The 24,074-nt window shown below is 44.7% G+C and overlaps 1 protein-coding gene across 5 annotated transcripts in view; it reads left to right on the top strand.

Annotated features, from left to right (window-relative positions):
- aff2 (AF4/FMR2 family, member 2) overlaps positions 1–24,074 on the top strand; it is a 384,792-nt gene that overhangs the window by 349,055 nt on the left and 11,663 nt on the right. For 4 of the 5 annotated variants that reach the window (XM_067997310.1, XM_067997311.1, XM_067997308.1 and 1 more), the window contains 7 exons: positions 1,580–1,707; positions 2,698–2,914; positions 6,450–6,577; positions 17,604–17,667; positions 17,841–17,977; positions 22,851–22,922; positions 23,276–23,369. In XM_067997310.1, the coding sequence (XP_067853411.1) occupies positions 1,580–1,707; positions 2,698–2,914; positions 6,450–6,577; positions 17,604–17,667; positions 17,841–17,977; positions 22,851–22,922; positions 23,276–23,369 (840 nt within the window). The remainder of the gene's footprint in view (positions 1–1,579; positions 1,708–2,697; positions 2,915–6,449; positions 6,578–17,603; positions 17,668–17,840; positions 17,978–22,850; positions 22,923–23,275; positions 23,370–24,074) is intronic. The other variant, XM_067997309.1, reaches the window with a different exon arrangement.

The raw sequence follows: 24,074 nt of genomic DNA, 5'->3' as shown, positions 1-24,074 counted from the left end.
GAGCTCAGGGCCTAGGCAGATGGCCGCCGATGGTTGGGTGAAGGAAATTGGGGGTGCACAAGAGGCCGTAATTCGAGGCACACAGAGACCTCGGAGGGTTATAGGGCTGGAGGAGGTCACGGAGATAGGATGGGGCGAGGCCATGGAGGTATTTGAAAACAAGGATGAGAATTTTAAAATCGAGGCATTGCCGGACTGGGAGCCAATGTAGGTCAGCGAGCACAGGGGTGATGGGTGAACGGGACTTGGTGCGAGTTAGGATTCGGGCAGCAGAGTTTTGGATGAGCTCAAGTTTACGGAGGGCGGAAGATGGGAGGCCTAGAAATTGGACCGCATTGTGTCAGTTTTCCGGGTGGTAAACGGGCACAAAAAGGGCCAATTTCGTAGGACTATGTTATCATGTCCCAAATACGTCCGACCCCATATTGGGTCAGGGGATTTTTCCGGCATCCTTGGCGGCCACGTAAAACAGGGGTTTGGCCTTTTGCGTATGTTAATGATGGGCTAAATGCCTGCTTTAGGGCCTATTCCTGAAATTAGGCTGGCTGGCCGCATTCAGAATAACCAGGTCCACATCCGGCCTGACCAGCGGTCCTTAAAGGGGCCACTGGAGGCCACCACCAAAAAAGGTACGTTTCTTAAAAAATTCTTAACGGATTGTGGAGACAGGAGGAGCAGGAGTACTCCTCCTGGGTCCACAGCAGTCCCGAAGACCGTTCCCGATCACCTCCTGTTCCCTCCTCCCAGGACCACAATTCAGTCCACTTCCCCGGACGAGCTGGGGGCGCACAGCAGGAGTCCGCGCGTCGCCGCTCTAATCTAAATGAGGCCCGGGGTCCAAATTTTATCAGGCCTCGGGCCTACCCGTTCGCTGCACCCAGCTCACACCGGCCTGCCAATTTCTATCACCCCCCCCCCCCCCCCCTGCTTTTAAAAAGGGGATGAGACAGTTGCTTAAAAAGGAAGAATATTAAAGGGTATGGGCAGTGAACAGGGGAGTGGGATTAGAACAGGTGGGTCATGTGGAGCAAAACACCAGGAGAGACTTGGAGGGGCCTACGGAAACATTCTGTGATTCCAGGACTTATCCCAGCCTCTAGAATCATACCTTAGGACGCTATCTCCTCCTCGTCTCTTGGACGCTATCTCCTCCTCGTCTCTTGGACGCTATCCCCTCCTCGTCTCTTGGACGCTATCCCCTCCTCGTCTCTTGGACGCTATCCCCTCCTCGTCTCTTGGACGCTATCTCCTCCTCGTCTCTTGGACGCTATCCCCTCCTCGTCTCTTGGACACTAACCCCTCCTCGTCTCTTGGACGCTATCCCCTCCTCGTCTCTTGGACGCTATCCCCTCCTCGTCTCTTGGACGCTATCTCCTCCTCGTCTCTTGGACGCTATCCCCTCCTCGTCTCTTGGACGCTATCCCCTCCTCGTCTCTTGGACGCTATCTCCTCCTCGTCTCTTGGACGCTATCCCCTCCTCGTCTCTTGGACACTAACCCCTCCTCGTCTCTTGGACGCTATCTCCTCCTCGTCTCTTCGGTCCTTGCCACTACTTCACAATCAGTATTTTCATTTCCAGCAGATGGATAATACAGAAGCTCTCTGTGATAACAAGAAGCAGCGGGTGGAGAACGAGACAGCTGCCCCCACGCTGGTCCCTGTGGGCTGCCCGCTCACCTCCAGTCAGAAGATGCTGAGCAGCAAAGAGTAAGCACCCTTCGAGTTCAGAACCTATTACTGTCATTTTTTGTAAAATTAACATTATAACTTGGAGAAGTCACTGGTAAATGTTATTTACTTTCACATTTGAAATAATATCTCGTTCAATAAAATACTTGCATTTGGTAAAAGTCTTTAAAATTATGAAGGGCAGACGTGGAGAAGATGTGATGGAGACCAAGACTAGGGGCCATAACTATAAAATATTCACCAATAAACCTAATAGGGAATTCAGCAGAAACTTCTTTACCTGGAGAGCGGTTAGAATGTGGAACTCGCTACCACAAGGAGTAACTGAGGCGAATAGCACAGATGCATTTAAGGGGAAGCTAGATAAACATATGAGGGAGAAAGGAATAGAAGGGTACGCAGATAGGGTGAAATGAAGAGGGGTGGGAGGTGGCTCGTGTGGAGCATAAACACCAGCATAGATCAGTTGGGCCTAATGGCCTGTTTCTGTGCTGTAAATTCTATGTAATTCTATGTTATGTTACCGAGAAATTGCACATTGATGAGATGATTTTTTATGCACAAATCAGGTTTACTACCAATGATTGTTTTAAATTGGACAGTGATGCTAAACATCAACATTTCATATGGAAAATTAATGAATATCATTAGTACTGGCATTGGGACGTTATTTACGAAGGAGCTGATGCATTTGGAAAGTGTTTTAATATTGAGATGTATTGTAATGATTCTAATGCAGCAATAATTCTTATCAATATCAGTTCTTCATAATTTGTGATGTAACAAGTACAGACTTAACTTCTTACCAACAGAAAGGAGGAATATTAAAGAGTATAGGGAGTGAATGGGCGAGTGGGATTGGACTAGATGGGTCATTTGGAGAATGACACTTGGGACATACTTGATGGGCCAAATGGCTTGTTTCCCTGCTGAAACATTCTGCGCCTCTATGAATTATCCCAGCCTCTGACATCCTACTGTGGCCTGTTAATTCTTTCTTTTCTGTAGGTTATCGAAACAGATGACGAAAAGGGAGAGGAAGCTGCCACCTCCACTGTCTCCACTTCCAGACGAGCCCGCACCCAAGCGATGGAACAGCGAGAGCAACTCCCTCAGCCAGGAGAGCAACAGCAACTCCATACCGATCAGTGCCTCACAGCCCTCCACACAATACAAGCACCGCAAATCCGACACCAAGCCCTCTTCCCATGTGAAAAACCCCGTCGTAAGTTCTTGCTATTAATCTCTAACCGGCAGAAAACACTGGTGAGGCCTCAGCTGGAGTATTGTGTTCAGTTCTGGGCACCACACTTTAGGAAGGATGTCAAGGCCTTAGAGAGGGTGCAGAAGAGATTTACTAGAATGGTACCAGGAATGAGGGACTTCAGTTAAGTGGAGAGACTGGAGAAGCTGGGATTGTTCTCCTTAGAACAGAGAAGGTTAAGGGGAGATTTGATGGAGGTGTTCAAAATCATAAACGGTTTTGATAGAGTAAATAAGGAGAAACCGTTTCTAGTGGCAGAGGGGTCGGTAACCAGATGACACAGATTTAAGGTGATCGGCAAAAGAGCCGGAGGCAAAATGAGGAAACAATTTTTAAGCAGCGAGTTGTGATGATCTGGAATGCACTGCCTGAAAGGGCGGTGGAAGCAGATTCAATAATAACTTTCAAAAGGGAATTGGATAAATACTTGAAGGGAAAAAATTTACAGGGCTATGGGGAAAGAGAAGTGGAATGGGACTAATTGGATAGCTCTTTCGCAGAGGCGGCACAGGCACGATGGGCCGAATGGCCTCCTCCTGTGCTGTACCTACTATGATACCATGAAAAGGAACAATGGTGGAAATACACAGCAAGTCCATCTGAAAAGAGAAAAGGCAGGTTAACGTTTCAGGGTGTCAGCTGTGAATCAGTGGGTATCATTCTCACCTTTCGAGTCATGAAGATTGTGGGTTCAAGCCCCACTCCAGAGACTTGAGCCCATAATCCAGGCCGACACTTCAGTGCTGCGCTGTCGGAGGTGCTGTGTTTCGCATGAGATGTTAGACCCGAGGCCCTGCCTGCCCTCTCAGGTGGATGTAAAAGATCCCATGGCTGCTATTTCGAAGAAGGGGAGTTCTCCCTCGTGTCCTGGCCAATATTTATCCCTCAACCAGCATCATTAAGAACAGATTATCTGGTTATTATCTCATTGCTGTTTGTGGGAGCTTGCTGTGCACAAATTGGCTGCCAGTGTCCTACATTACAACGGTGACTACATTTCAAAAGTACTTCATTGATTGTAAAGCACTTTGTGATGTTGTGAAATGCAAGTCTTTTTTGCATAATATTTTGCAGTGATATCTGACGACGGGCCTCACATCTAAAACAACCTGTATTTTTTTTTTCGTTTCAGCTACTGTGTATTTCCAGCATTTTTTTTTGTTGTTCAATCTGCTTCCAGTCGCTGAGTTTAAACACACCCCTAACCAAATGGGAGTGAATGTTTTTTTTTATGATGAATAATTCCTGCTAAAACTCTTGAAATAGCAGGAACGATGATGGTGTTTTAGTTTCCTAGCGTGTAGTAGGCCTGATTTGATTAGGGGGAACCGAGCAATGTCTTTTGTTAAATTGCGTGACCACCTTCACACAGAATTTTTCATATTAAGATTATACCTCTGAACTATACATACATCTCGCTATTATGGAAGACTGCACTAGACTCGATTTCTGCTATCATCTTGGACGTAACCTGAATCGATTCTGTTGCTATGGTAACAGCTCAGTTAAGTCTCAGCTATTACCATAATAGCCCCGGCCTGTTTCCGTCTATTCACAAGATGAGATGAGGCTGTTCATTTTCAGTTTGCATTACGTTTTTCTAAATTTCCCAGGAATTTTAAATTTTTTTTAGAAAAATTTAATTCAGCTGAAATTTTTTTGCGAGGGAGTGAAATCTATATTTTCTGATGAAAATAGGGGAAGATTCAGGGTTACAAAAAAAAGCTTGCTCGTGGGGCTTAAAATGACGGCGTGGAATTCTAGCGTGCAAACATATATCTCAAACTCCTACCGCCACCATTTTGACGGAAGCAGTAACCCATTATCTCTGAGCTCGCTGACCTACATTGGCCCCTGGTCCGGTCCCATCCTTGTTTTCAAATCCCTCCATGGCCTCGCCCCTCCCTATCTCTGTAACCTCCTCCAGCCCTACAACCCTCCGAGATCTCTGCGCTCCTCCAATTCTTGCCTCTTGCACACCCCGATTTTAATCGCTCCACCATTAGCGGCCGTGCCTTCAGCTGCTCGAGCCCTAAGCTCTGGAATTCCCTCCCTAAACCTCTCCGTCTCTCCACCTCTCTCTCCTCCTTTAAGACCCTCCTTAAAACCTACCTCTTTGACCAAGCTTTTGGTCTCCAGTCCTAATATCTCCTTATGTGGCTCGGTGTCAATTTGAGTTTGATAACACTCCTGTGAAGCGCCTTGGGACGTTTTACTACGTTAAAGACGCTATATAAATGCAAGTTGTTGTAGTTTACAACAAATGGGTTCGCGTCTCCACTAAACTGGCGGAGAGAGAATTCTCAAGGACGAAACATCTTTTACCGGTTGTATCATTTTCTTTTAAGGGCAGACTGACTGAGCCCATAGTCCCAGCAGGGAGTTGCACTCGAAGGACAATGCTGGTTGGAGAATTGATGCTACAGTGTTACATCTCTTTCTCTGAACCGTGCTCCCTTTGAGCGTGGCTCCCAGCTGGGAGGGTGAAATCACAGAAATGTCCCTCTTTTATTTTACAACGTTACTTTCAAATCACGAACTTTGTTTATTTTATGTTAACGCTTTTCATTACACGTTTTACTCATTCATTTTAATCGCTATAGTTTTGAATTAGCACTTGTATAATTTAAATGATCACTTATGTGACTTACCTTCGACTAGAGTGAGGTAAGACATATCGGCACAGGTCACACTCGGCATAGTCTCACTTAGAGCTACACAGAAGCAAATATCATAGAATGATACACCACAGAAGGAGGCCATTCGGCCCATCGTGCCTGTGCCGGCTCATTCAAAGAGCTATCCAATTAGTCCCACTCCTCCGCTCTTTCCCCATAGCCCTGCAATATCTCCTTTTCAAGTATTTATCCAATTCTCTTTTGACGGGTTACTATTGAATCTGCTTCCACCACCTTTTCAGGCAGTGCGTTCCAGATCATAACAACTCGCTGTGTGTAAAAAAAAAATTCTCCTCATCTCATTTCTGCTTCTTTTGCCAATTATCTTAAATCTGTGTCCTCTGGTTACCGACCCTCCTGCCAGTGGAAACAGTTTCTCCTTATTTACTCGATCAAAACCCCTCACATTGGCATGCTGAAATATTTTAGATATTACAATGTTATGGGGAGATTTAATAGCGGTGTACAAATTATGTACTGCCCACTGGGCATCCTTGAATCATATAGACTAGAAATTGGCACAAATAGGGTCTGGTGAGTCCAGCTAAACTATTTAATGGGGCTTTGTTGCTGCCCCTCCAAATGCCAAGATCAGTTGGTCTTCTTTTAATTTGTAAAACATTGAGAAGTGAGTCATTAATTTGTCTGATCCATTCAGTTAACCATTAGCACCAGTATTAGTGTCGGTGGGAATATCACTGCCCCAGGGTTGATGGTTGTTGCTGAACAGGTAAAGGTATTGTGTAACTCAAGCTTTGAACTTGCTGTCAACAAGAAATCCCATACTTCTTGCAATAACAAACGCCTCTTTACCACAGGAGATCGAATCACATGCCAGCTCGTCGAGCAGTAGCCATGAAAACAGCCAACCACAGATAGATCCCTGGACATCAATATCCAATGGACATTCAGAGCCGAGAAGACCTAAATTAACTTTCGATGACACGTAAGTATTAGTCTTTGTGTTTTTATTCTGTTAATGCATAACACTGAAATGTTAACGTATGTGTTAGCTTTCCTCAGTTGACTGGAGTCTTGCCTCAAGTTCACACGATTGTGGGCTCAAGCCCCACTTAAGGACAACGGTGGGGTGAATTTCCGTTGGCGGTTCTCCCGTTCGTCTGCTGTAACTTCGACAGAAAAGTCACAGAAACCCCACAGAAATGGCGTAAACGCTGTTTCTCTGGATTTTCCGCGGCTCTTCAGCTGAATCACAACAGACAGACGGGAGAATCCCACCCCACGGAAACTCACCCCTATAATCTTGGCTGACAGCGTTGAGGGAGTGCTGCATCGTGTCATCCTACGGATGAGACGTCAGGCTGAGGTCCCACGCGTTTGCTCAAGTGAATGTAAACAATCCCATAGGTGAAATTTTCAACTTGGGCGGGGGTGGGGTGGTGGGCAGGGGGGAAGGTGAAACGGGTGATATTGGATCGGTCGCTGTCGTACGTCTTGCTTGATTTACCTTCCCAATCCTGTATCATCGGCATTACAACCCCAACGCCGCCCCCGCCCAGTAGTGGAAGTTGAAAGTTCCCGCGAGTGGTGCTGTCTGGAGAAGAGCTGGGTCCTGGCCAACATTCCCCCTTCAACTACAAACATAAAACATAGTCATTCTTCTCACTTTGCTGTTTTCGGGATCTTCCTGTGCTTACATTGGCAGCTGCATTTCATTATAATAAGTTGGACGGGTAGTTTTTTGGGAAGTTAGGAGCTACCATAAAAAATGTTTTTCTTTAACTTCAAGCACTACACACCAGCTGTGGTGCCGAGGAGAAAGAACAGCCAGAATTAGCACAACATCACACTTGGGAATTAATCTCCTCCAGCCCTACAACCCTCTGAGATCTCTGCGCTCCTCCAATTCTGGCCTCTTGCTTATCCCCGATTTCCTTTGTTCCACCATTGGCAGCCATGTCCCTAACCACTGGAATTCCCTCCCTAAACCTCTCCGCCTCTCTCTCCTCCTTTAAATCGCTCCTTAAAACCTACCTCTTTGACCAAGCTTTTGGTCACCTGTCCTTATATTTCCTTATGTGGCTCAGTGTCAAATTTTTGTCTGGCTACGCTCCTGTGAAGCGTCTTGGGACATTTTTGCTGCGTTAAAGGTGCTGTATAAATGCAAGTTGTTGTTGTTGTTGTTGAAATGAGAGTTCAGTGTGAATTGCCTTTTTTTTTGGAAGATAATGGCCCCTTAAATGAATAGAAGCCTCTAAAATGATCTTACCCTAGTGCTTTCCTGGTTGAAATCATTTTCGTGACCATCATTTTCCTTGATTGATGAGCAATTCACTTGAACAGGATTATCATAGCATTAGCCACGACCCTCCCATGGTTGAATAGCTATAGCGACGCTCAACATCCAGACTCACATGATCGGTAGTCCGTGCTTTTTGAAACTGTACTCTGTTACCGGACGTGACTCACCGCCTTCAAGAGAGGAGGTAGAAGATGGGGAAAACTCACTAATGGCTGGACCTCCCACTTTATTTCCAGCTCCTGTGAAGGGTGCAGCACTGAGGCATGAACCCCTAACTGCCCACTTCCAGGCCCTCCCTATCCTCTTCCACTCTGCCTTATAGCACTCCTTATCCAGGAGAGAGTCTCTTAGCCGCTAAGGCAGGCTCAAACTTTGACGGCTTTTTGCTGATGATTCAAGATTACTTCAATTTCCCACCAGGCAGTTATGTTTATGGAACCTCCCAACATCTGTAGGCAATTGGCAAAAAAAAACAAGAGGGGGAGATGAGACATTTTTTAAATTTACGCAGCGAGTTGTGATGATCTGGAACGCACTGCCTGAAAGGGCGGTGGAAGCAGATTCAATAATAACTTTCAAAAGGGAATTGGATAAGTACTTGAAGGGGTATGGGGAAAGAGTAAGGGAATGGGACTAATTGGATAGCTCTTTCAAAGAGGCAGCAAAGGCACGATGGGCCGAATGGCCTCTTTCTTCTGTGCTGTATCATTCTATGATTCTATATACTTCATCTCAACAGTTTCCCACTGCCAGAACTGGAAAACTAGTTAGAAGCATGTTCTGGTCCAGCTGGATCAGCCTACATGTCGCTACTGCGCACTAAATTATTGTGAGGTCGATTGGCATGCATTGTGGAAATGTTTAAATTTTTCACGCTTATTTTCAGACAAGTATGCCTGATTATCATTCTGTTTCAGGCTGATCTCTGTGAGTCTAGATCATTGACAGTGCTGATTTCATTTAGGTCTTGGCAGAAGGACATTGGCCCATCTTAATTTGTCTTCAAAAATACTATATTAGTTTTTGCACTGCACGTGGAAAATTGCAGAGTAGGTTTGACTGGATGGGAATAATGTGTAATATAACACAAGTTTGTTGTAATCCGAAACTAGAGGTTACAAATATAAGATAGTCACTAATAAATACAATAAGGAATTCAGGAGAAACTTCTTTATCCAGAGAATAGTTGAAATGTGGAACTCGTTACCACATGGAATAGTTGAGGCGAAGAGCATACATGCATTAAAGGGGAAGCTACATAAGTACATGAGGGAGAAAGGATATGCTGATGGAGTGAGATGAAGTAAGGTGGGAGGAGGCTCGTACGGAGGTTTCTGTGCTGTAAATTCTTTGTAATTCTATATAAGAATTGGACGGGGAAAGTTCAGCGGAAACCAAAACACTTGTTCTCAGGTTTTATGTGACACAGGCAAGGTCACATTCATTACCCATCCCTAGATGCCCTTAGAAGGTGGCAGTGGGCCTTCTGTACTGATTGTTATTGCAGCTGAAGTGGTTTGCTAAGAGAGCATTAAGAGTCAACCGCAAAGTGTGGGACTGTAATCACGTGCGGACCAGACCAGGTAGGGGTGTCAGGTTCCCTTTCCCGAGGGACATTAGTGAATCAGTTAAGTTTTTTTTTAACAATCCAACAGCTTTCATGGCCATTTTTCTTCTGGTGCCCGCTCACAAAATTCAATGAATAAATGTCATTATATTGCAACAACAGCAGCATTTATATAGCACCTTTAACATAGTAAAACGTCCCAAGGTGCTTCACAGGATCGATTACCAAACAATATTTGAAACCAAGCCACATAAGGAGATATTAGGACAGGTGACCAAAAGCTTGGTCAAAGAAGTAGGTTTTAAGGAGTGTCTTAAAGCAGGAGAGAGAGGTGGAGTGGCGGAGAGGTTTAGGGAGGAAATTCTAGAGCTTAGGGCCTAGGTAGCTGAAGGCACGGCCGCCAATGGTGGGGCGAAGGAAATCGGGGATGCGCAACAGGCCAGAATTGGAGGAGTGCAGAGATCTCGGAGGGTTGTAGGAGGTTACAGAGATAGGGAGGGGTGAGGCTGTGGAGGGATTTGAGCACAAGGATGAAAATTTTTAAATTCGAGGCATTGCCAATGTAGGTCACACGAGCACAGGGGTGATAGGTGAACGGGACTTGGTGCGAGTTAGGATACGGGCAGCAGAGTTTTGGATGAGCTCAAGATGGAAGGCTAATGCATGACTTGTTCATGACCCACCGTGATGCAGGACTGCTCCGCAATCTTTCATTTCCCAACTCTTGGAGATTTTCAGGCCTCTAAACGTTAGCAAGTGGTTGATATATATATATATATATATATATATTTGCTTTCTTAATCCTCAAGGGAGGAAAGATATTAAGTGTGTAGCTATTAAAATCTTATCTGTACTGAGAAAAGCTAGTGTGGCGTGAGAGGTGGAAAAGGGAATTTAATCATACCCCGCACTGAAAATATAGTCAAAATTTAATCCTAAATAGGACTTGTTCTTATGCAATTAAGTAATTACACTGCAAGGGTATTTATGGTAGAATCATACGGCACAGTAGTAGGCCATTCAGCCCATCGTGCCTGTGCTGGCTCTTTGAAAGAGCCGTCCAATTAGTCCCATTCCCCTGCTCTTTCCCCATAGCCCTGCAAATTTTTCCTGTTCGAGTATATATCCAATTCTTTTTTGAAAATTACTATTGAATCTGCTTCCACCACCCTTTCAGGCAGCGCATTCCAGATCATAACAACACGTTGCGTAAAAAAAATTCTCCTCATTTCCCCCCTGGTTCTTTTTCCAATGAATTTAAATGAGTCCTTTGGTTACCGAACCTCCTGTCAGCGGAAACAGTTTCTCCCTATCTACTCTATCGAAACCCTGCATAATTTTGAACACCTCTATTAAATCTCCCCTTAACCTTCCCTGGTCGAAGGAGAATAAATGTAAGGAGTCTTACAACACCAGGTTATAGTCCAACAGCTTTATTTAAAATCACAAGCTTTCGGAGGCTTCCTCCTTCGTCAGGTGAGTGTGGGATTCCATGAAAGGTACCGCATATATAGTCAGAGAACCACTTTCATGGAATCCCACACTCACCTGACGAAGGAGGAAGCCTCCGAAAGCTTGTGATTTTAAATAAAGCTGTTGGACTATAACCTGGTGTTGTAAGACTCCTTACATTTGTCCACCCCAGTCCATCACCGGCATCTCCACATTAAGGAGAATAACCCCAGCTTCTCCAGTCTCTCCACATAACTGAAGTCCCTCATCCCTGGTATCATTCTGATAAATCTCCAAGGTGGCTTTATACATAGAAAATTAATCTTACGCTGGTGTAATATTGTTAGAGTTGATCTTAAGTGGGCTTTGCTGTACCATAAGAATCAATATCAACTACAGTATTAGTGCATTAAAAAGCCATGTCCCTTTTGTGACCGCAAGCTGAATACGGATAACAAAAAGCATTCAGCTAATTTAAGCTGCCATCCAATGAATGACTATGGTTTTCACCTGCACTAGTATTCTTGAAAGTATTGATTACTCTGTGTGAAGAAATTCTTCCTGACATCAGTGCTAAATTTACCCATCACCAGTTTGAACCCGTGACCCTCTCTCTTGAAGTAATGCTCTGATTTTACCTATTTTCTGTACTGTTTAATATCTTACTTCTATCCAGTTCCCTTCACCAACCCACCTATCAAATTTTAATCGGCTCTCCGAGATCACTCCTCTGAAGCTGAGAATCAAACCATGGCCCAGAAATTCCGCAGGTCGGGATTGGGTCGGGGGCCTGGGGTCTTAGTCATATGGCTCTCCTCTAAACTGCATCCAAGATTTGTTTTTTGTTCGTTGATGGGAAGTGGGCGTCGCTGGCAAGGCCAGCATTATTGCCCATCCCTAATTGCCCTCGAGAAGGTGGTGGTGAGCCACCTTCTTGAACCGCTGCAGTCCGTGTGGTGAAGGTTCTCCCACAGTGCTGTTAGGTAGGGAGTTCCAGGATGTTGACCCAGCGACGATGAAGGAACAGCGATATATTTCCAAGTCAGGATGGTGTGTGACTTGGAGGGGAACGTGCTGGTGCCTGCTGCCCTTATCCTTCTAGTTGGTAGAGGTCGCGGGTTTGGGAGGTGCTGTCGAAGAAGCCTTGGCGAGTTGCTGCAGTGCATCCTGTGGATGATACACACTGCAGCCACGGTGCACCGGTGGTGAAGGGAGTGAATGTTTAGGGTGGTGGATGGGGTGCCAATCAAGCGGGCTGCTTTGTCCTGGATGGTGTCGAGCTTCTTGAGTGTTGTTGGAGCTGCACTCATCCAGGCAAGTGGAGAGTATTCCATCACACTCCTGACTTGTGCCTTGTAGATGGTGGAAAGGCTTTGGGGAGTCAGGAGGTGAGTCACTCGCTGCAGAATACCCAGCCTCTGACCTGCTCTTGTAGCCACAGTATTTATATGGCTGGTCCAGTTAAGTTTCTGGTCAATGATGACCCCCAGGGTGTTGATGGTGGGGGATTCGGCAATGGTAATGCCATTGAATGTCAAGGGGAGGTGGTTAGACCCTCTCTTGTTGGAGATGGTCATTGCCTGGCACTTATCTGGTGCGAATGTTACTTGCCACTTATCAGCCCAAACCTAGATGTTGTCCAGGTCTTGTCGCATGTGGGCACGGACTGATTCATTATCTGAGGGGTTGCGAATGGAACTGAACACTGTGCAATCATCAGCGAACATCCCCATTTCTGACCTTATGATGGAGGGAAGGTCATTGATGAAGCAGCTGAAGATGGTTGGGCCTACAACACTGCCCTGAGGAACTCCTGCAGCAATGTCCTGGGGCTGAGATGATTGGCCTCCAACAGCCAGTACCATCTTCCTTTGTGCTAGGTATGACTCTAGCCATGGAGAGTTTTCCCCCTGATTCCCATTGACATCAATTTTACTCGGGCTCCTTGGTGCCACACTCGGTCAAATGCTGCCTTGATGTCAAGGGCAGTTACTCTCACCTCACCTCTGGAATTCAGCTCTTTTGTCCATGTTTGGACCAAGGCTGTAATGAGGTCTGGAGCCGAGTGGTCCTGGCGGAACCAAAACTGAGCGTTGGTGAGCAGGTTATTGGTGAGTAAGTGCCACTTGATAGCACTGTCGACGACACCTTCCATCACTTTGTTGATGATTGAGAGTAGACTGATGGGGCGTTAATTGGTTGGATTGGATTTGTCCTGCTTTTTGTGGACAGGACATACCTGGGCAGTTTTCCACGTTGTTGGGTAGATGCCAGTGTTGTAGCTGTACTAAAACAGTTTGGCTAGAGGCGCGGCTAATTCTGGAGCATAAGTCTTCAGCACTACAGCCGGGATGTTGTCGGGGCCCATAGCCTTTGCTGTATCCAGTGCACTCAACCGTTTCTTGATATCAAGTGGAGTGAATTGAATTGGCTGAAGACTGGCTTCTGTGATGGTGGGGATATCAGGAGGAGGCCGAGATGGACCATCCACTCGGCACTTCTGGCTGAAGATGGTTGCAAACGCTGCAGCCTTGTCTTTTGCACTCACGTGCTGGACTCCGCCATCATTGAGGATGGGGATGTTTACAGAGCCTCCTCCTCCCGTTAGTTGTTTAATTGTCCAGCACCATTCACGACTGGATGTGGCAGGACTGCAGAGCTTTGATCTGATCCGTTGGTTGTGGAATCGCTTAGCTCTGTCTATAGCATGTTGCTTCCGCTGTTTAGCACGCATGTAGTCCTGAGTTGTAGCTTCACCAGGTTGGCACCTCATTTTTAGGTACGCCTGGTGCTGCTCCTGGCATGCTCTTCTACACTCCTCATTGAACCAGGGTTTCAACATTCTCCTCATTGAACCAAGATTTCAATATTCCCCTTGTGTCTCGGCAACCAAAATTGGACACAGGCCTCAGGTGGTGGTCTAACCAGAGCATAGAATTTACAGCACAGAAACAGGCCATTCGGCCCAAATGGTCAATACCGGTGTTTATGCTCCTCCCACCTTACTTCATCTAACCCAGCACTGTACAGTTTCACCATAGCTTCTTCTGTCTTGAACTCTTTCGTTGAACTGTTTATCTGTTGCTAAATTCCAGTTCTCCTAGTGATATCAGTACCTTACCAGATTCTTCCCTTTGGATAAGTTCACTTAAGGCCATTAGTTTTGCCTGTGACTGGAGTTAATCTGGACTCCATTATACTTTGTTCAATAAAGTAGCAGGAACCTGCTGAAAGAACAATGCTTATTGAAAGCAGTGGGATACTAAAACACTGAGCGCATTTTCCATCTTGATGAAGCGATATCAGTGCTGTATTTGCCAAGACTAACATGTTTTTTGGAGCTTGGGGATGGAACAGATGCAAGGTTTCCTTCAGTTCATGCCGAGTTGGTCCTTCCGCCTGCTTATTAGCAGCTGTGGTAGGGGGCTAGCTGTTTTGTGAGGGAGGAGTGCGATGCTTTGGGAGAGAAGGCCGGCCCTCAGATGTTAGATGGCCTAGTGTGAGAGCAATGCAATGTCTGAAAAATAGAAATAAAAACATACAAACGCTGCACGGTCTCCCGTCCCCAGCGCTCCAGGTTGACCTGTTTCTCACTCTTGTGTTTTTATTTCCAAAAGGGAAACCGTCTTCACAAAGAAGCATTTGACAAACCTTATTTTGGTTGCTCACACATACAACATGGTGAGGTAGGCTGAACTTAACCATGTCGTCGTTTGGAGGCTACAGGTAGCGTAGTGGTTGTGATACTGCACTAGTGATCCAGAGGCTTGCAAGGCAGAGAACGTGAGTTCCCAATCCTCACTGTGGCAGTTTCAGAATTTGTAATTCAGTTTAAAAGAAATCTGGAAATAAAAAGCCAACATCAGTAAAAGTGACCATGAAGCTGTTTGATTGTCGTAAACACGCAACTGGTTCACTAATGTCCTTTAGGGAAGAAAACTTGCTTACCTGATCTGGGCCTATATGTGACTTAATCCCACACCAATGTGGTTGCTTCTTAACTGCCCTTGGAAGTGGCCCAGCAAGCCTCTCAGTTAAGGGCTACAAAGGATGGACAATAAATGCCGGCCTTGCCAGCAATGCCCACATCCTGAGAATTAACAAAAAACAAAACTTGTGTGTAATATTATCAAGGAGAAATGACACAATTCTACTGGGCCTTCTCTGTCACCTGACAAAAATAAGTTTGACATACTTTTTCATCGAAGACAGTCTTGCCGTACAGAAAACACAGATCACAAGATAAACGAGGAAGGCCATTCAGTCCATCTCTAGTTCCAGCCTTCAGAAAGACCCTAAAATCTCTCCAGTGTGGCATCCAATTGTTTCTTACATGATTTGAGGGTTTTTGCCTCCGCTGCTTTGGAATTCCGTTCCATGTCTTGATTGCTAGTTGCATTAAGAGGAACTTCTTGATATCAGCCCTAAATTTGGCTTTTCCTTGTTAAAACCTGTGTCTCCTTAACCCATGCCTGTAATTAAAGTTCAAGGTTGTACAATTTTCACTGTAGTCTGAGTTCCTTTTTTCTACCTGAATGGACTCCAATGTGACAAAGTGGCGTATATATTAATAATAGCAGTGCATATATATTAATAAAAGCGGTGCATATATTAATAATAGCGGCGCATATATTAATAATGTTGCATATATTAATAATAGTGGCATGTATATTAATAATATATGCTAACTCACACCAAGTCCCGTTCAACCATCACCCCTGTGCTCGCTGACCTACATCGCCTCAATTTTAAAATTCCCATCCTCGTGTTCAAATCCATCCATGGCCTCACCCTTCCCTATCTCTGTAACCTCCTCCAACCCTCCGAGAACGCTGCGTTGCTCCAACTCTGGCCTCTTGTGCATCCCCCACTTTCTTCGTCCCACCATTGGCGGCCGTGCCTTCAGCTGTCTAGGGCCTCGAGCTCTGGAATTCCCTCCCTAAACCTCTCCGCCTCTCTCTCTCCTCCTTTAAGACGCTCCTTAAAACCTACCTCTTTGACCATGCTTTTAGTCACCTGATCATAATACCTCCTTCTTCGGTGTCAATTTTTGTTTGATAATGCTTCTGTGAAGTGCCTTGGGACGTTTTACTGCGTTAGAAGGCACTATATAAATTCAAGTTGTTGTTATATTAATAGTAATGGTGCATATATTAATAGTGGTGCAAATATTAATAATAGTGGTGCATATATTAATAATAGTGATGCTAATATTAATAATAGTGGTGTATATATTAGTAACAATGGGTAATGTTGATGGGTTGGGTGTAAGTCAACGTTTACACTAAATCAAAAGCAAAATACTGCAGATGCTGGAAATCTGAAATAAAAACAGAAAATGCTGGAAACACTCAGCAAGTCAGGCAACATTTGTGGAGAAAGAAACAGAGTTAACGTTTCAGGTCGATGACCTTTCATTGGAACTGGAAGAAGTTTGAGATTTATCAGTTTTTAAGCAAGTACAGAGCACGGGGGAAAATGGGGGTGGGGGGTGGGAGTGAAGAGGAAAGAACAAAAGGGAAGGCCTGTGATAGGGTGGAGGGCAGGAGTGATTAAATGACAAAAGGGATGATGGTGCGAGGTAATGGGACAAGTAAAGAAACAAAAGATGGGTCTTGAGGAGCTGTCCCATTCCCACCCTCCTTGCCTTGCACCATCATCCCTTTTGTCATTTAATCACTCCTGCCCTCCACCCTATCACAGACCTTCCCTTTTGTTCTTTCCTCCCCTTCCCTTCCTTCCCTCCCCCCTTTCCCTGGCCCTGTACTTGCTTAAAAACTGTTAAATCGTTAACTTCTTCCAGTTCTGACGAAAGGTCATCGACCTGAAACGTGAACTCTGTTTCTCTCTCCACAGATGCTGCCTGACCTGCTGAGCGATTCTCGCATTTTCTGTTTTTATTTCAATGTTTACACTATAGTACAAGCACAGATCGCAAAACGTTGAACTCTAGCGCTACACAGCTGGTGCATTTGTTTCCTTCTGTTCGGTTGTTCAGACAGGCCTGCAGCAGTAACAGTGTAAATTGCAACAACATGCTAAATAACAAACAACTGTATCGAAGATGACGCCAGACAGGTTTTCTTCAAATAGGCGATTGGGTTTGGAGTTAGATCGGACAACAGTTCGCACAGCTGTCTGCCTTGCGTTTCCGAGCAAGAGGTTCGACTTTGTACAAGTGACAAGGAGGTACCATTCGATCCGGTAATCCACCCCCAGTGACCTCTGAGAACAGATCACCTTCCCCAGGTGTGACAGAGGGTGACTGTTCTACCCTCCAACTAGGGTTGCCAACTCTGGTTGGGTGTATACCTGGAGGCTTCATCACATGACCTCCCGCCTCACCCCCACACTCCCGCCATTGGTCCATCCTTCGGGCACATGGCCTTCCCACGGCCAATTGGAAAGGGAACAGACTCTTTATTACCCAATTGGATTAATCTTGACTTGTTGGTGAGACAGCCTTTTTTCCCCATCTCCAATATTTTTATAACTAATACATGAAAATGTTCAAAGAAAAACACAATTTTTATTAACGCCCCTATGATGTTACTTCCGGAGTTGCTTGCAGCAGTGTTCTGGAGATTATTCTACAATTCCTGGAGACTCCAGGACAATCCTGGAGGGTTGGTAACCCTACCGCCAACCCCACAAAAGCCCAGTTGTGACCGACGATTACTATTTTTGCAGGTCTCACAATGCTGATTACTACATGCAAGAGGCCAAGAAGCTGAAACACAGAGCTGACGCGCTGGTAATATATTCATTCTTCTTTTTAAAAATTTTTTTGTTTTGTTTTTGTCACTGGAATGACATAAATTAATAGTTAAGAGGAGGCTGTCGCTGTATCGCTGGTGAGAAGTGAAATTATTTTGCCTCTCGTTGAGATTCACATCACTAAAGTTCTTTTCTTTTTTTAATTTTCAGCTTGATAAGTTTGGAAAAGCAGTTAATTATGCAGATGCAGCACTATCATTCATTGGTTGTGGAACTGCTATGGAGCGGGATCCATTAGAGGCGAAATCCCCTTATACCATGTATTCCGAGACGGTGGAACTCATCAGGTTAATGTCTTCTTGGAGATAATTTTACTAATCATTATTAGATGATAATTAATAATCTGCTGTGAGGAAATCAAGACAGAAGATTAAGATATATACGGAGAGGTCACATTTCAGAACTTAATACTTAAAAACCACTTGTTACGCCTGCCACTTTGTTTGTTTGCTCACAATTTATACATTTTGTCCATTAATGATGCTTGGAGTCTCCTCAGTAAATACTTGGCCAACTATGCACCTTGCACAAAAAAACTAAGGAGGATAATAGCAGACATCAGGAGGACACAGACAGACTGGTGAAATGGGCAGACACATGGCAGATAAAATTTAATGCAGAGAAGTGTGAAGTGATGAATTTTGGCAGGAAGAATGAGGAGAGGCAATATAAATCAAATGGTACAATTTTAAAGGGGATGCAGGAACAGAGATACCTAGGGGTGCACATACACAAATCTTTGAAGGTGGCAGGACAAGTTAATAAGGCTGTTAAAGAAGCTTATAGGATCCTGGGCTTTATACATAGAGGCATAGAGTACAAAGGGAAGGAAGTTATGCTAAACCTTTATAAATCACTGGTTAGGCCTCAGCTAAGTATTGTGTCCAATTCTGCGCACCACTCCTTAGAAGGAAGTCAAGGCCTTAGAGAGGTTGCAGTGGAGATTTACTAGAATGGTATCAGGGATGAGGTTTTTCAGTTATGTGGAGAGACTGGAGAAACTGGTGGTGTTCTCCGCAGAGCAGAGAAGGTTAAGGGGAGATGTAATTGAGGTGTTCAAAATTATGAAGGGTTTTGACAGAGTAATAAGGAGAAAATGTTTCCACTGGCAGGAGGGTCGGTAACCAGAGAACACAGATTTAAGATAATTGACAAAAGAACAAGAGAGGAGATGAGGACAAATTGTTTTACACAGCGAGTTATTATGATCTGGAATTCACTGCCTGAAAGGGTGATGGAAGCAGATTCAATAATAACTTTCAAAAGGGAATTGGATGAATACTTGAAAAGGAAAAGTTTGCAGGGCTATGGGGAAAGAGCAGGGGAGTGGGACTAATTGGATAGCTCTTTCGAGGAGTTCCTTACAGGCACGATAGGGTGAATGGCCTCCTTCTGTGCTGTATGATTCTATGAAAAGCTGAATATATGCAGTATGAGAGTCAGAATGGGAACACCCATCAACAAATGGTGACTTGGATTATAATTTGGGATTGTAAAGCTTGCTGATATCCAATCCAAGAGAAATTTCAAGCAATTTTTTTTTTTATTCGTTCATGGGATGTGGGCGTTGCTGGCAAGGCCAGCATTTATTGCCCATCCCTAATTGCCCTTGAGAAGGTGGTGGTGAGCCGCCTTCTTGAACCGCTGCAGTCCGTGTGGTGAAGGTTCTCCACAGTGCTGATAGGCAGGGAGTTCCAGGATTTTGACCCAGTGACGATGAAGGAACGGCGATATATTTCCAAGTCGGGATGGTGTGTGACTAGGAGGGGAACGTGCAGGTGGTGTTGTTCCCATGTGCCTGCTGCCCTTGTCCTTCTAGGTGGTAGAGGTCGCGGGTTTGGGAGGTGCTGTCGAAAAAGCCTTGGCGAGTTGCTGCAGTGCATCCTGTGGATGGTACACACTGCAGCCACGGTGCGCTGGTGGTGAAGGGAGTGAATGTTTAGGGTGATGGATGGGGTGCCAATCAAGTGGGTTGCTTTGTCCTGGATGGTGTCGAGCTTCTTGAGTGTTGTTGGAGCTGCACTCATCCAGGCAAGTCTACTGCTTAGTGATCAGTTTGAAATTGTCACTTAGTGAGGTTAGTAAAATTTCATTACATGGAGAGTAGTTGGAGCATGGAATGCTTTACTATGCCATCTAATTGGGGCAGACACAACTGTGTCTTTTAAGGGTAAGGAGGCCAAACATTTGAAGCAGAGGAAGATGCAGGCCTGTGTGGGGATCAGAGCAGAACAGTAGGATTAGTTTTGGATTCCTCCATTACAGAACCAGCACAGACATGCTGAGCAGAATAGCCTTCCTTCTGTGCTGTGAACTTCTATCATTTTATAAGAACATAAGAAAATAGGAGCAGGAGTAGGCCAATCGGCCCCTCGAGCCTGCTCCGCCATTCAATAAGATCATGGCTGATCTGATCCTAACCTCAAATCTAAATTCATGTCCAATTTCCTGCCCGCTCCCCGTAACCCCTAATTCCCTTTACTTCGAGGAAACTGTCTATTTCTGTTTTAAATTTATTTAATGATGTAGCTTCCACAGCTTCCTGGGGCAGCAAATTCCACAGACCTACTACCCTCTGAGTGAAGAAGTTTCTCCTCATCTCAGTTTTGAAAGAGCAGCCCCTTATTCTAAGATTATGCCTCCTAGTTCTAGTTTCACCCATCCTTGGGAACATCCTTACCGCATCCACCCGATCAAGCCCCTTCACAATCTTATATGTTTCAATAAGATCGCCTCTCATTCTTCTGAACTCCAATGAGTAGAGTCCCAATCTACTCAACCTCTCCTCATATGTCCACCCCCTCATCCCCGGGATTAACCGAGTGAACCTTCTTTGTACTGCCTCGAGAGCAAGTATGTCTTTTCTTAAGTATGGACACCAAAACTGTATGCAGTATGGAATGAAGCTACTGCCCCTTCCTTTATTTCTTAAGCGATCTAAAAACATGGCCGAGTTTCAAGTGTTCAGATCACTAAAGGGGAGTCGGACGGTGATCTTGAGCTGAACCAGTTCTGCCAAATATCCAAGTTTAAGTGAATCCGAACCCCAAACCAAGTTTTGAATTTATCACCAGTCTAATCTATATTTCGTATAGTAACAAAATATTTGTAGCAGATCTTGTCCCGAAACCTGTAGAGTCAAAATGAGCCAAGTTCTTAACTTAACCTGAAGAATAATGTACAGTTTGGATGGGCCTAAATAATGGGTAGCAGAGAGAAAGAAAATTGGGAATGAACAGATAGAAGTCGATAAATCATTCTGAAAGGTTCATATATGAGTTTAGTGTTTCTCTTTATGTTTCAGTTGTGGCTGAGTGGTAGCATTCTTGCCTCTGATTCTAGAAGATTGTGGGTTCAAGTCCCACTCCAGAGATTTGAGCATAAAATCTAGGCCAGCACTTCTAGTACAGTACTGAAGGAGTGCTGCTCTGTCAGGGCTGCTGTCTTTTGGATGAGACATTAAACTGAGGCCCTGTCTGCCCTTTCAGGTGGATGTGAAAGATCCCATGGCACTATTTGAAGAAAAGCAGTGGAGTTCCTGGCCAAATTTATCCCCTAACCAGCATCACTAAAAAAAAACAGATTATCTGGGTCAATATCTCATTGCTGTTTGTGGGATCTTGCTGTGCGCAAATTGGCTGCTGCGTTTCCCTACATTACAACAGTGACCACACTTCAAGAGTAGGGTTTGATGAAGTAGGGCGGGAGGAAGCTAATGTGGAGCATAGACCAGATGGGCTGAATGGCCTGTTTCTGTGCTATACATTCTATGTAAAAGTACTTAATTGGCTGTATAGGGCTTTGGGACGTCAATAGGTAATAAAAGTTCTTTCTATCCATATGTGTATAAATTATATATTAATGCATACGTTATATATTCACGTGCATGTTACTTAATAATAAGGTCACTTCCTTTATTAGCTGAGACATTATGAATAATCTTAGTAGCTGCACAACATAATACCAGAATTGAGAGATCAGACTTGTTGATGCAGATACTTCCCCAAGCTATAATTTTATATTAAGTTGGGATGTTACAGTCGCTGGGTGTCTGATGACTCCAGTTCCTCAGGCTGTGGAATATATAACAAAAATGTCATTCTGCTTTTCACACAGCTGTGTACTAACATCAAGCTTAACAACTCAATTCAGCTTTTATGCAGTCTCTTTACTGAGCACGTATATTGATTTGAGTGCATATATCTCTCTAAATGTCATGTAAATTAACTCGAAGGCAAGAGCTTAGATTTTCCGAAATGGGTGCATTCTCAGCCGAATGGTTAGAAATGGGTTTTTGCACTGACACGGATGGAAGTGTGCTATTTGCACACAATTTTTCCAGGCTCACCCCATATGCACAGCTGCAGGTGCAGGTTTGGAAGTGTGAAGCCCACGATGGGATAGATTTTGACTTTGGACAATAGTGTAAAAACGGGTGATATTGGATATCGTGCATCTCTCCCGATTTTTTGATTTCAGTTGAAGTCGATGAAAATGAAAATCGGGAGAGGAGTCTGACGGACGGCCAATCCGACATCGCCTGTTTTACACTACTGCCCAAAAGTCGAAATTACCCCTGAAAACTCTCTGGAGTTTAGGAGAATGAGAGGTGATCTCACTGAAACATACAAGATTCTGAGGGGACTTGACAGGGTCGATGCTGAAAGGCTGTTTCCCCTGGCTGGAGAGTGTAGAATGAGAGGGGATAGTCTCAGGATAAGGGGTCGGCCATTCGGGACTGAGATGAAGAGGAATTTCTTCACTCAGAGGGTCGTGAATCTTTGGAATTCTCTACCCCAGAAGGCTGAGTCGTTGAATATGTTCAAGACTGAGATGGATAGATTTTTGGACTCGAGGGCAATTAAGGGATATGGGGATCGGGCGGGAAAGTAGAGCTGAGGTCGAAGATCAGCCATGATCTTATTGAATGGCGGAGCAGGCTCGAGGGGCCGTATGGACTACTCCTGCTCCTATTTCTTATGTTCTTATGAATCCGATTGGAAAATCTTGACTGTTGTACGTACTTTAAGATGTGACAAGTCTCTCCTGCAAGAACAACAATCGTCCGTTTCCTTCCCCTCCGTCTGACGAGCTAATAAAAGCTGCTTACACATTGTTTATTAGTCAGGGTTATTGATTGTTGTTTGCTTCTTTCCCAAGGTATGCCATGAGGTTAAAGAATTTCACGGGCTCAATGGCCACAATAGCAGATAAGAAATTGGCAGTCTTATGGTGAGTTTTAGCAAGTCAATTGACAGGTTATCGAACTTCCAATCAATTGCTTCATAATATTATGTGTGTGTAATTTGTGCAATTACATAGTCAAGAAAAATAAATGAATGAGGGAAGATTTTATCTTCTTGTTTCCTGAAATTGTAGATGATTCAGCTGTGCTAGTTTGCGATATTTATTCATTACCTTAATTTCATACTGTGCTTCACCAGACAAAACGTGCTGTTTTGACTTTGTCTCACATCTATCTGCGCTGTGTTCCTCAAGAATCCAATATGCAAACCATCATTTACATAAATTGTGTTGTTTTATTGAGTGCTCAACCTAACATAATCTTTCTCCAATTAATGCAGTTACCGATGCTTGTCACTTCTCTACTTGAGAATGTTCAGACTTAAGAAAGACCATGCCATGAAGTATTCCCGGTCCTTGATGGAATATTTTAAGGTATTTTAAGAATTTTGTAGGGGCGCGGGGGTTGCGGGGGTGCAGTATTTCTGAAACACACCATTATGATGATGGCCATCACCAACTGCTTCAACACTGCTGCTTGCTTTGGTCTGATTTCAAGCGATGAGCAGAGGTGGGGTGGTTTACACTGCTAAGTCTAGCTCCCTTCATCCATAGGAACATAAGAACAGGAGTAGGCCATTCAGCCCCTCGAGCCTGTCCCAGTGGCAGACCCCAGTTTTTCAGGGACACCACTGGATGTACAAGTGAGAATGTATTTCCTCTAGTGGGGAAACCAAGAACGAGGGGGATATAATCTTCAAATTGGAGCTAGGCCATTTAAGGAGGGCAATCAGGACGCATTTTTTCACACAAAGGGCAGTAGAAGTCTGGAACTCTCTTCCCCAAAAGGCTGTGGATGGTGGGGGACAATTGGAGCTTTCAAGACTGAGATTGATAGAGTTTTGTTAGGTAGAGGCATCAAGGCATATGGAGCTAAGGCGGGTAAATGGAGTTGAGATATAGATCAAATTGAATGGCGGAGCAGGCTCGATGGGCTGAAGGGCCGACTCCTGTTCCTATGTCCCTCATGCCAGAAACCAGCTAATTGATGCTAATCTCCCAGATTCCCACCTGAAGAAGCGTCAGTAGATTCTTGAGGTGCCGGGACTGTTTCCACTGGAGCAGAGAACATTAGAGGAG

This window comes from Heptranchias perlo, chromosome 15, assembly GCF_035084215.1.
Source record: "Heptranchias perlo isolate sHepPer1 chromosome 15, sHepPer1.hap1, whole genome shotgun sequence".
In the NCBI taxonomy this organism is placed as follows: domain Eukaryota; kingdom Metazoa; phylum Chordata; class Chondrichthyes; order Hexanchiformes; family Hexanchidae; genus Heptranchias; species Heptranchias perlo.
This window is presented reverse-complemented; position numbering and strand designations above follow the sequence as displayed.